Source organism: Schistocerca serialis, chromosome 5 (genome assembly GCF_023864345.2).
Source record: "Schistocerca serialis cubense isolate TAMUIC-IGC-003099 chromosome 5, iqSchSeri2.2, whole genome shotgun sequence".
NCBI classification, from domain to species: Eukaryota; Metazoa; Arthropoda; class Insecta; order Orthoptera; family Acrididae; genus Schistocerca; species Schistocerca serialis.
Window position 1 is genome coordinate 19,638,938 of NC_064642.1, and position 12,891 is coordinate 19,651,828.

The window sequence follows — 12,891 nt, forward strand, 5'->3', positions numbered from 1 at the left end:
GCCACTCCCTGCAGCGATTCTTCTGGAAAACCACTCTCATATGTTCACTCATATGTTCAAGTTCTTGATTGATACTTTCGTTGTCAGGAAGGGAGTGAGCCCTCTATGCCAAAGTTTTGGACACATCATTCCTATGAGATGGGAGGCGGCAGATGTCGCTATATAAGTACAGGTCAGTGAGCATCTTCTTCTGGTACATACAGTGGCCCAAAGTGCTGACCACTTTTCTTTTAACCAGAACATCAAGAAAGGGGAGCACTCAATTCCCCTTCGACTTCCTGGTAAAATTGATATTCTGGTGTTTGGAGCTGAGTCTTGTAAGGAAGTCATTCAGCTTGGCTTTCCCATGCGGCCTTCTATGAAGGTGTGGTTTACATACCAGAAGGAAGAGGTAGGTTTTCATTGGGGCGATTCCAGAGCTTCCTCCTCGAAATACTCCATATGCACATTGGCGACAACTGGTGAAAGGGGGCTCCTGATGGCTATTCCTTCCGTCTGCTTGTAGTAGCCACTGTCGAAAAGAAAGTATGTGCCAAAAAGGTTGATCATAGTTTCATCAAATTTCTAGCCAACAAATTCTAAGGATTCTTGTAAAGGCACTCTGGTCAAAAGAGACAACGTCGAAACTCACAAGGATGTCAGTATCTTTAAGCTTAAAGTTGTTAAGGCTTCCCATGTAATTTACAGAGTTGCTCATATGATGTGAGCATTTCCCAACTGCCTGAGCATATCTTTTAGGCACTCAGTGAGTGAGAATGTCAGAGCACCAATGTTGCTGATAATGGGGCGTAATCCTTGTGAACCTTCGGCAGTCCATGAAGTCTTGGTGGAACTGATGCTGTCTGTCTTAGCTTCTTAACAATCTTGTCTGGCAAGCTGGATTATTTGAGAAGCGCTGTTGTCTTTCTCTCCACCCTCTTCGTAGGATCAGTGTCGATCTTGTGGTATGCACTGTCTTCTAGCAGATCTCACATTTTTAAAGTGTCATCCTCATGAGAGTGGACCTCAGTTGCTTTGTCCATGTCGTCTGGTAAGGCCACAATATCAGAATCCTCTCTTAGTTTCCTTATGGCTGACCTCTCCCTACAAGAGATGTTCGGTTTCATAGGTTTTATTTATGTGACAGTGCCACAAGTTTCACAACATACTTCTTCAACTTCAGCAACCTGTCCCATTGAGCTGATAAAGTCTGTGATAGATGCAGATTTAGGAGTGGGCTGCAAAATGGAGTCCTTTCTTAAGAACTGACACTGCATCCTCATCCAGTTCCTTGACCATGAGATTGATGATAGTCTTGCAAGAAGCATCATAAGGTTTCCTATGACATATGCTCGAATTTTGACGAGACATCAAACATCAAAACGAGCGATCAGAGGCAGAGGGGAGGAGATAAAAGTGTGGCTCTGCCCTCCACCACCCCCCCCCCCCATAGTGGGAACATAGTCATTTGCCAAAATATTGTGCCTGTTAGACACTGCCATGTGGCAGTTCACCCCTGAACTATTTCGACAGTATCTAATTTGTCCACCGTTCTAAAGATCTGATGACGATGCCCCTCAAGCTGCTGAAGAAAATCATTACATCATCCAGATAAGGGAAACAAAAAAGAAGTTTGCCAAGAACTCAACCAATAAAGTGCTGCCAGGTCTGGCAGCACTTTTTAAATCGAAAAGCATGTACAAGACCCCAAACAAACCAAAAGGTGCAATTAGGGGTTCTTTGAAATCTCCTCCATGGCCATAGGTAACTGTAAATAAAATTTCTCGTAATCTATCAGACTAAAGAATGGAGCACCAGTCAATGAATGAGCAAAGTCTTGGATATTCCGAATGGCATATCTGTCTGATATGCTTTGTGTGTTCAATGCTGTGTAGTTCTTACACTTCCTATATGTATCATATTTTTTGAAACTAAGTTGATTGGGGAAGCCCATGCAGTATCTGAAGGATATACTATGCCCTTCTTTAATAATTCATTTACAGGTGTTTCTGCAACATGTAACCAGGGGGTAGTCACTACACTTTACAGAAGACAGTTGGACCCTCAATAGTAAGTATCCTGTAGACTGTATTTCCATCAACGCCATGATTGGTATGGGTTGGAGAAGCATTAATCACATTTGAGTCACGGTGGTCATCACTCAGTGCATTGTGTCTCACTTGTAAGTGTTTCTTCAGTCCCGACTGAATGTCATTGTAAGGACATGGTGGTGTGTGCTACCCTCTGTACAACTGTTGCATGTCCTTATTACGTCTCCAAGTTCTTAGAGTTCAGGTGTGCATCTCGTTCGTGTATTTCAGGTCCTTATCATCCCTGAAACTGTCTTTGAAATTGTTTATCGTTCTCTATAAGCTCTCCACAGTTTGCAATAGTCAATCGAGATTGGCATTAAGGACTCTGTCTGCAGTGGAGAAACAGAAACTGGAGATCTACTAACAATACCTAGGATTTCTTTAAAGTAATATTTACTCTTAATTTTACTTTATTTTCAACATGATTATATTAAAGCATTTTGTGATACTTAAAATTAAAAAAACAGCTGTAAATTATTCGGTATACTTAGACTTAGAAGGTAGCTTTAAACTGACAAGTCACCTATGTGCCAAACATTTGATTTTATATGACATGTTATGCGACAATAAATCTTCTATTCTATTCTGTTCACATATATAACAGGAACAGCAAGTGTTCCATCACACTTCCTTTGGGTACACCTAAAGTTACTTTTACAAATGCCAGTGACTCTCCTCTCCAGCAAAGACAGCATACTTCACCTTTCGTGCCATGAATTCCTCAATTCAATCACAAATTTCGTTCGATAATCCAGATGATAGTATTTTTGTGAAAGGTGTTTCAATAACATTCTTCTTCAGTACTCATTGATGGTTTCACACATTCCTCTTTGCGCTACCAAACATGTTCTTTATCTACTTTACTTCGTAATCATTGTTGCAACAACTAACTGATGTTCACTGATCCCAGTTTCAATGTGGTCATTCTCGGCGATGTCAGTGCCATTAGTTGCTACTAGACCTAATGTATTTCCTTCAAGCGTGGTCTTCCCAGGTAATATTCGTAATAGGCATTTAATCTTGTTGCTCCCACCAGTTATATAATAGTATCGATTCTTGGTTGACTGCAGACTCTTCCGGTGATGTCAGTGTGATTGACGGTGATGTGCGCTGAAGAGAGTTTTCTCTGGATTTTTTCGTTTACTCGTATGGCTGAGTCTAGTGATCGATAGAAAGATCCATTAAATCGTTAACGCCTACCCTGGATACTGATACTTGCTGGAACGGTCTCGGATGCTACTTAGATCTTTGTGAATTTGAGAAACATACAACAAGTCACTGATGATATGAAAATTGCAGTGAAACGTATTTGAATAAATATGAATACATAATTGTGTTTTGATAGACCGCGGACCGTGTTAACATAAGTATTAGTAATTCATTCGCTCTAGGATCATGTTACAATGATTATTGTGTATGGATTGACTGTTCAGAGCTTAAAAATATTGGAATACTTGCTATCGAAGCTCAATCGATACTTCTGTGTTATCTTTGGGTGAGTCACAGAGAGGCGTGTGTCATCGGATTCAAAGAGTTTGACAATAGTGTATATGAGACCCACCCAAAGCGATTTGTGATAAAAGCACTTCACCAAACAATCTTGTTTGAACTGTTATTTTGTGTTTTGCACGTTCCTGTTTATTGTTTGTCGATAGTGGCTTCCTTTCTTATCGTGTGACTGAAAGATTTGTGTGCATTCATACAGAAAAAGTGAATTTAAATTTTGTGGACTGATTTTCCGTAAGTTCATAGTTTCATCTATTTGGAACAGTTCTACGTGAAGTCCAGTCAACCCATCAAGAATGGCGGAACACTTTGGTGCTACACTCAAATGGGATCCGAAAAACCTAGAGATCCGTACTATGTCTGTCGAGAAAACTCTGGAACCATTGGTGCTTCAGGTAATTATGAACTACCGAACCAAAGGTTATCATCATTGTATGTCCAGATAGGCACTGTAGGATGAAAGAGCGTATTTGGAATACTTTTTCATGAATTTTTCTTTGACGGGTACCAGTATCTGGTAATAGGCATAGCCTGTTTAGTGTTTTACCACAAATTTAAGTGCATTTGGTAATAGGTGACTTACATATTAGTTTCCAAAACATATTTAGTGTCCTTTTGCATCTGTATTTAATATATTATCGTTATCACTTAGTAAATCTCTTTAACTAATTTCCAAACTACCATGGATACTAATTGTGTGAGCTGCTGTAGGAAAGTTAGTTCAGGGGTTTTGTGCAGCTGTTGTGACAGGTTGTTTCATTGGGGAAATTGTAGCGGCGTGGGAATTGGGGAAGCAAACGAGACTCTTCCATTCTCCTGCAGGGTTTGCTCAAGAGATAGGATTATAGCTGAACAGGAGGAGAAAATTAGAGCCCTTCAGGCTGATTTGGACAGAGCGGGGGAGGAACTGAAGAGGAGGAAGGCAAACAGCAGTGGGAAGTGGTAGCTGGGAACAGGGGCCACAAAAGAGGACAGTGTCTGACAGTTTCCCAATTGGCACAACCAATAGATTTGCCTTCCTACCACAGTTAAGTAAGGAAGAGGCTCCAGTGGAAGTAGATGCAGTTAAGATGCAACAGAATTTCACTAGAAAACCAACTGTTTCAAAGAAAGTAGAAAGTAAGAGGAAAGTTCTGTTGCTAGGTAGCAGCCATGGAAGAGGTGTGGGCCAGATTTTGCAGGAAAAATTAGGTGACAGGTACCAGGTCACAAACTTTTTCAAGCCAAGTGCAAGTCTTAGCCAGGTGGTAGAGGATATAGGTTCCTTGTGCAAGGGATTCACAAAGCAGGATCATGTGATGGTAGTGGGTGGAGTGGGAAACAGTATTGATAGGGATCAGGGCTACAGCATTGAGTGTGACCTGGTGAAAATAGCCTCAGCAACGACCCATACCAATGTTGGGCTGGTGCCTGCTTTCGTGCGACATGATCAGCCCCAGTTGAACTGCTCTGTCAGGAGGGTAAATATGGAGTTGGATCGGTTGCACAGGGCGGCCACTCTGTCAGACATTGGATTGGTTCCTGTCAAGACTATTGATAGGGGGAATTTCACAAGGCATGGCCTACATCTCAATAGGAAAGGGAAAGGTAAACTGGCAGGGTTGTTAGCGAAATCCATAAAGGGGGGGACACTAGTACTCATGGATGTACCTCGTTTTTAAGCTAATATCAGTGTCCAATGAGAAGTTCAGACAGGCAGGTGCTAAAGAGGTCCAAAATTCTCACAACAGGAAAGTAAATAATATTGTTACCGTATTTAACCAAAATATTGGTGGATTAAAGAAAAAGGTAGATTCTCAGAAAAGTAAAGTAAAAAATGTTACCATTTTTCACCAAAATATTCTGGGATTGAAGAATAAAGAAGATGAGCTCCTGGTTTGTTTAGATGACATTGAATCTATTAATGTAATAGATATAGCCTACTATGCCTGTCTGAGCATCACATTGTGTCTGATATGGAAAAGGTAAATATCAGTGGTTATAAGCTAGCTGCACATATGAGTAGAGAGAATAAGGTGGGAGGAGGAGTTGCCATATATGTCAAAAGCTATCACTGTGTAGAAAGCTTAGATACAAAAAAGTTTTGTCTAGAGCAACATATAGAAGCATGTGCCTGTCAACTTAAACTGAAGGAGGGCTCTTTTATAATTGTAACAGTATATAGGTCCCCTTCAGGAAACTTTCATTTATTCCTGGAAAACTTGGATGCCGTGTTGTGCTATCTGTCACATAGGGGAAAGCAAATTATTATTTGTGGGGACTTATATGTTGATTCATTGGAAGAGTGTAATAGGGAGAATGACCTGGAAGTCTCGCTCGGTTCTTTTAATTTGACATCTGTCATTAATTTTCCTACTCGGGTAGTAAAGGACAGCAGGGCATTGATAGATAACATTTTTATAGACCAAGATAGGTTTAAAAACATAAATTCTTGTCCTGTTGAGAATGGTCTTTCTGATCATGATGCTCAGCTAGTTACAGTATATGACATAGCTCCATTCAGTAATTCAAACCTACCCTCCAAAGTTGTGCGTTCAATTAATGACTAACCATTAGAAATTTCATAGAAAATCTTCAGCAGTTATACTAGGATGAGGTGTACAAGGAACCCGATGCTAATTTAAAATATAACTATATATATGAAGACAGTAACTGTTCTCGAAAGAACAGATTACTGTTGTTGACCGTGCAGCTTTTCCCTGGAATACATGGTGACTAACTGAAACCCTCAGCTGCCGACAGGTGTTGTTGATATACCTCGATGTGGACAGCTGAAAATGTGTGCCCCGACCGGGACTCGAACCCGGGACCTCCTGCTTACATGGCAGACGCTCTATCCATCTGAGCCACCGAGGACACAGATGAATAGCGTGACTGCAGGGACTTATCCCTTGCACGCTTCCCGTGAGTCTCACATTCCCAACTGTCCACAATTCTACATATGTGATGTACCTTATAGACATTTGCCCATTCAAGTCCCGGTCAGGGCACACATTTTCAGCTGTCCACATCGAGGTATATCAGCAACACCTGTCGGCAGCTGAGGGTTTCAGTTAGTCATCGTGTATTCCAGGGAAAAGCTGCACAGTCAACAACAGTAATCTGTTCTTTCGAGAACAGTTACTGACTTCATATATATAGTTAAAAGGCTACCCAGCCATTGACCTTCATCTGTGTGAATGCGCACAGGTTGCCCAAACTCTTACGGGAATCGCCAAAGCGTGCGCGAGTAATGAGTGAATGGGCAAATAAATGTCTATAAGGTACATTACATATGTAGAATTGTGGACAGTTGGGAATGTGAGTCCCACGGGAAGCGTGCAAGGGATAAGTCCCTGCAGTCACGCTATTCATCTGTGTTCTCGGTGTCTCAGATGGATAGAGCATCTGCCATGTAAGCAGGCGATCATGGGTTCAAGTCCCGGTCGGGGCACACATTTTCAGCTGTCCACATTGAGGTATAGCAACACCACCTGTCGGCAGCTGAGGGTTTCAGTTAGTCATCATATAAAATATAACTTATTTCATGATACACTTGTAAGAGAATTTGAAAATTGTTTCCCCAAGAAAGTAGTTACATCTAATTATAAGAAACTATGCAAAAAACCTTGGCTTACTAAAGGAATAAAAATATCTTGTAACCACAAAAGGGAACTGTATCTAACAACAAGAAAGAGTAATGACCCAGAAACAGCCAAATATTATAAAAACTACTGTGCTACGTTAAGAAAGGTTATTAAAAAGTCCAGAAGAATGTGCATCATGTCTGAGATTAATACCTCTGATAACAAAATCAAAACAATTTGGAATATTATTACAAGGGAGACAGGACAACAAAGAGTACAGGATGACGGCATCACCATCAAAGCGAATGGAAACTTGATAAACAATAAGCCGGAAGTCGAAAACATTTTGAATAATCATTTTTATATGTTGTAGAGAAAATAGGATCTAAATGTTCATTAGAAGAAGCAAGGCAGTTAATGGAAGAGGCCTTACCCACACCATTTGATACAATTGAAATTCCACCCACCTCTCCATCTGAAATTAGGAAGATAATAAACTCTCTCAAGAATAAATGCTCACATGGGTTTGATGGCATTTCCAGCAGGATAATAAAAGCTTGTTCCCAAGAAATAAGTGGGATTCTTAACCATGTATGTAATAGCTCTCTGAAGCAGGGTATTTTCCCAGATAGACTGAAGTATGCCATTGTTATACCACTGCATTAAAAAGGGGATACGTCTGATGTCATCAACTACTGCCCAATCTCTCTTCTGACTGCCTTATCCAAAATTCTTGAAAAAGTAATGTATTGTAGAGTAGCTTCACACCTTTGTAAAAATAAAGTTTTAACAAAATGTCAGTTTGGTTTCCAGAAGGGTTTTTCAACGGAAAATGCTATATATACTTTCACTAATGAAATATTAAATGCGCTGAGTAACCGGAAGTCACCTGTTGGGATTTTTTGTCATCTATCAAAGGCTTTTGATTGTGTAAATCATGGAATACTTCTAGATAAGCTCAAGTACTGTGGTATGAATGTGACACAGCTCCAATGATTTAAATCATACCTAACTGGAAGAGTGCAGAAAGTTGAAACAAACAGTTCACATAATATGCAAAAAACTGGTGATTTCTCAAACTGGGGAACAATCAAGAATGGGATGCCGCAAGGTTCGGTCTTGGGTCCTCTGCTGTTCTTAATATATATTAATGACTTGCCATTCTATATTCACGAAGGTGCAAAGCTGGTACTTTTTGCCCATGATACAAGTATAGCTATCACACCCGACAGACAAGAATTAACTGGTGAAATTGTAAATGATGTTTTTCAGAAATCATTAAATGGATCTCTGCAAATGGGCTCTCATTAAACTTTGACAAAACATAGAATATACAGTTCCACACAGTAAATGGAATGACCCCATTAATAAATATAGACTTCGATCAGAAATTGGTAGCTAAGGTAGAATATTCAAAATTTCTAGGTGTATGCATTGATGAGGGGTTGAACTGGAAAAAACACTGAACATCTGTTGAAACATTTGAGTTCAGCTACTTATGCTGTTAGGGTCATTGCAAATTTTGGCGATTTACATCTCAGCTTGCCACGCCTATTTTCATTCTCTGCTTTCGTATGGAATCATATCCTGGGGTAACTCATCATTGAGTAAAGGAGTGTTCATTGCACAAAAGCATGTCATCAGAATGATAGCTGGAGCTCATCCAAGATCATCCTGCAGACACTTATTTAAAGAGCTAGAAATCTTTGCAGTACCCTCACAATATATATATTCACTTATGAAATTTGTTATTAACAATCCGAAGGAATTCAAAAGTAATAGCAGCGTACATGGCTACAACACTAGGAGAAAGGATGATCTTCACTGCTCAAGGTTAAATCTAACTTTGGCTCAGAAGGGGGTAAATTATGCTGCCACAAAAGTTTTTGGTCACTTACCTAATAGCATCAAAAGTCTGACAGATAGCCATATAGCATTTAAAAGGAAATTAAAAGAATTTCTTAATGGCAACTCCTACTCATTAGATGAATTTTGAATATAGTAAGTGGGTAATTTCCCAACCTCCACAAAAAAAAGAAAAAAAAATTATTGAGTGTCACGTAATATTTTGTCTAATGTAATATCTTGTATGGACACCTTTTATTAACCTGACATGTTCCGCATCATTACGAAGTATCGTATTCATGATCTATGGAACAAGTACTAATCTAATCTAGACTGGTAGAGATAAGATGGGCTGTGGCTCTGTTTCGCTCTAGCCGATAATTCCACAACCTCAGTCTTTCGTTGGTGTTCATATTGATTACTTTTGCAAACTTACAGGCAAACTGTCATTTTCTAACTCACTGTAGACATCGGACTATGCTATTAATCATGCATCTGTGTCCAAGAAGCTCTTTATTGTGCCATAGAGTCTTGAAAACATTTCCTTTGTTAATATGAACTGCAGTATTTATTGTTGTAAGAAGGTAATAGGGTGTAGTTTTGAATAAACCTCAAAATGTTGCAGTTCATGATTGTCAAGCAGCAATTGCTGCAAGCAAAGAGAGAGCACTTCAGAACACGCTTTAGCATTACACTTTCAGTACTAGATTCTTTGAAGTGTAACACAGGTTCTTCTGCTTTTTCAGAAGGTTGATTAGAAAGTTTTGTAGTGAAAACCTGCCTCATATGTTACTCAGATTAATGCTGAAGAATGAGATAAAATATAAGCTCTGAGGTGAATGAGGGAGAATGTGGAATTGTTCTTATCAGGCACAGTCAGGGACCAAATGAAACTAAGATTGAAACTGACTCAAGTAGTATAGACTCTATATGGGATATGATAGTCTTAAACTACTTTAGAATTTAAAGTGATCATAGAACCATGAGATGAGATGTTCAGTAAAAATAGATATGGCCAATGTAGAAAGAAACAGATTTAACAGGAATGAAGTTATGAGATTTTTGTGTATGTGTACAGAGACATACCAAATTAAATTAAGAGAAGTTCTGTGTCATGAATATCAGATTAACCAAGCAGGAAATTTTATACCATGAATGTGATAAATTGAGCACTAAATAAAAAAATATGGGAATGTGAATGTCATACACACATCAGTGAAAGACACAAATGTGAGGCTAACATCCAAAACTATATAAACCTTGAGAACAGAAGACTATTTTGATGAGTAATTGTGTTTGGAGCACAGCTCAGTGCGATTGTGAAACAAGGACTGTGAGGAAGTCAGGAAAAGAGATCATTAGAAACTTTTCAGAGTGGTGTTACGGTAGAATGTTGAACTCAAATGGAGTGATTAAGGAATGAAGAAGTAGTGAGAGTCAGCAAGAGAAAAAAAATCTCTTAAACATAATGAATCAAATTGACATGAAGGCAAGTCTTAATATGAGGTGGATCATTATGTGATATTCAGTAGTTGTGCTGGAATGAAGACGGTGGCCAGGAAGTGACAACCTGAGTGGAGAAATGCATTGTACCAAGATCAGGGTTGATTGAAAAACATGCACGCCAGTGCCAAAAATTATATGTCCATTAAAACACCTTTGAAATCTTGGTTGTGGTGACATAGGTCTATGTTATGTTGAAAGGTAATAATTTGGTTGTCAATTCATGAAGCCAACGTATACGAGTATCAAATAAAGGTCATGGTAACAGATTGTCCTGTAGCCTACTGTAATGCTATATTTGAACATACTTTTCTCCATTTAACCAACAAGGTAAATTGAGAAAATGTTAGATAATAACAAAGTCTCCGATGAGTATTTTGATGCATATTGTGCATGTATGTCATACATTAATTACAAAGAATGTTAGAAGTGTCTTCTAAGTAACTTTTAGTAATACCTTTTGTCAGAGAGACTGGTCTTGTTACATGAAATTTCTGGGCCATACACTTGGATATAAAAAAATTAATTTCCTGTCACTAAGTACTAAACAAATTACACTCCCATTGTTATACCCAGCAGAATTGATTTGTTAATCACATAGTAATAATAAATAATTAATAATAATAATACTAAGTTAATACTTTTGTTTCAGTATCAAATGATTCACTGCGTGTGTACAAACAGCAAACATTACAATTCTTATTACACAACATGGGCCTACATCATTGATTATCTTTTGATAAGGTTTAAAAAATTGCCAGTAACCATTAAAAACTCGGTTTCAGATAAAGCACAGTTTAAACGAAGTTTGAAAGACTTTTTGATAGGCAACTCCTCCTACTCCATAGATGAATATCTTAACTGAGACTGTTAAGTCAGTTTAAGTAAGGATACCTGTTAGATTTCAGTTTTGACAACACTTCATCACAAGAGTCAAAATTAGGTATTTTGCGTATGATAAATTTATTAATAGTGGATAACAGTGTTTCATTCTGAGATTGTGTTAATTCTGTAAGTATTAGCTGTCCCAGTTTACTGCATTGTATTAGCTTATTTTCGACTATCTCCTGACAAATGATCAAGGTAGTAAATATTATATTCTAATGTTTTATGTTTTATGTCATAGTTTCTGACATGTTCCACACCCATGAGAATCATCTCATTTTTTGGGTCTATGGAACGAAAACTGATTCTAATCTAATCTATTAACAAATAGCTTGCTGCTGTTAATATTTTTTTCAAAACACTACATCTTTCGCATGTAACTGTCTGTAGAAAGAGCATTGTAAAAGGAATTTCTTAAGGTGAAACTCAACTCCACTATGAGAAGAGTCGTAACTATACTATGCACTGTGCGGGCAAATTTTAATCCTGCACATTGTGGACCATTTTTGTAGACTGCTATTCTGTGGCTGTTGGTGTAAATTTTTTCTTTCTTTCTTCTTTCTTTCAAGTATTGTACTGATGCAAATCAGAATGTATCTTGGGGCCGGGATGGAGGTGCAGTATTTTAACAAGTAAACAAGTGACATAGCTTTTAGAATATAAAACAATGTGGAAAGGATAGATTACTACTCATCACATAGAGGAGATGTTGAGACAGGCATAATAAAAATATTAATTTTCTGGCAGTAAATACCAAACAATTGTGCCTATCTGTGACTTACCGCCTCATCTATGTGGTGAGTAGCAATCTATCCTTTGCATAGTGTTGTTAGTCCGTCGTGGACTTCCTATTGTTTGCTTTAGAATATTACATGTTTATTATGGTCAGCACACCAGCTGTTGGAAATAGGCCATTGCATGAGTCCTTATATGTAGATCTGCATATGATTCTTTTAGCGGGTTTTTGGAGAATGAGTAGCTTAATTAAGATTTACTTTGGGTATTGCTTCCCAAGTTTTTATTCCGTAGTTCAGGTGTGGAAAATAAAGCATGCTCTGCAGTATTTAAGACAACAATATCTTTGGCAAACTTGCTAACGATAATGACCCAAAAGTCCATTAACATTTAAGAATTCAATACGTTGTGGAATAATGTAGTTAGGGAGGCAAAAATAGTCACACATTCTTGAAATGACATAGGATTTTATTGAAACCAAAAAAGTGTACAAAATAACCATCAGATGACACCTAAAATGATACAAAAACAATAATTATTATAACTAATGATTTTTACCAAAGGTAATGTTCTTTATAACAAATGGTTAACATGTTGGCTATCATTCATAAAAAATACCTGTAGTCAAGGGTGAATTTGTGAAGAGCAAATCAGTAGGCGCGGAGAGAAATTTCTGTCAATTAGCATACCTAATGAGGTAGATTTGCGACTTCAGGTAACCCCACAACCAATAATTGCACAAATTAATGTCTGGGGATCTGGGAGGCCAAGTTTGGTGG

At 38.3% G+C, this 12,891-nt stretch overlaps 1 protein-coding gene and 1 non-coding gene across 3 annotated transcripts in view; one reads left to right on the forward strand and one right to left on the reverse strand.

Annotated features, from left to right (window-relative positions):
• Nucleotides 1–3,601: 3,601 nt before the first annotated feature.
• Nucleotides 3,602–12,891, forward strand: part of LOC126481011 (catenin alpha) — a 152,473-nt gene continuing 143,183 nt past the window's right edge. For both annotated transcript variants that reach the window (XM_050104467.1, XM_050104468.1), the window contains exon 1: nucleotides 3,602–3,973. In XM_050104467.1, coding sequence (XP_049960424.1) covers nucleotides 3,875–3,973 — 99 coding nt within the window. In that variant the 5' untranslated portion in view covers nucleotides 3,602–3,874. The remainder of the gene's footprint in view (nucleotides 3,974–12,891) is intronic.
• On the reverse strand, nucleotides 6,361–6,434 carry Trnat-ugu (transfer RNA threonine (anticodon UGU)). Its single transcript has one exon. It is a non-coding gene; the product is annotated as a tRNA-Thr (tRNA).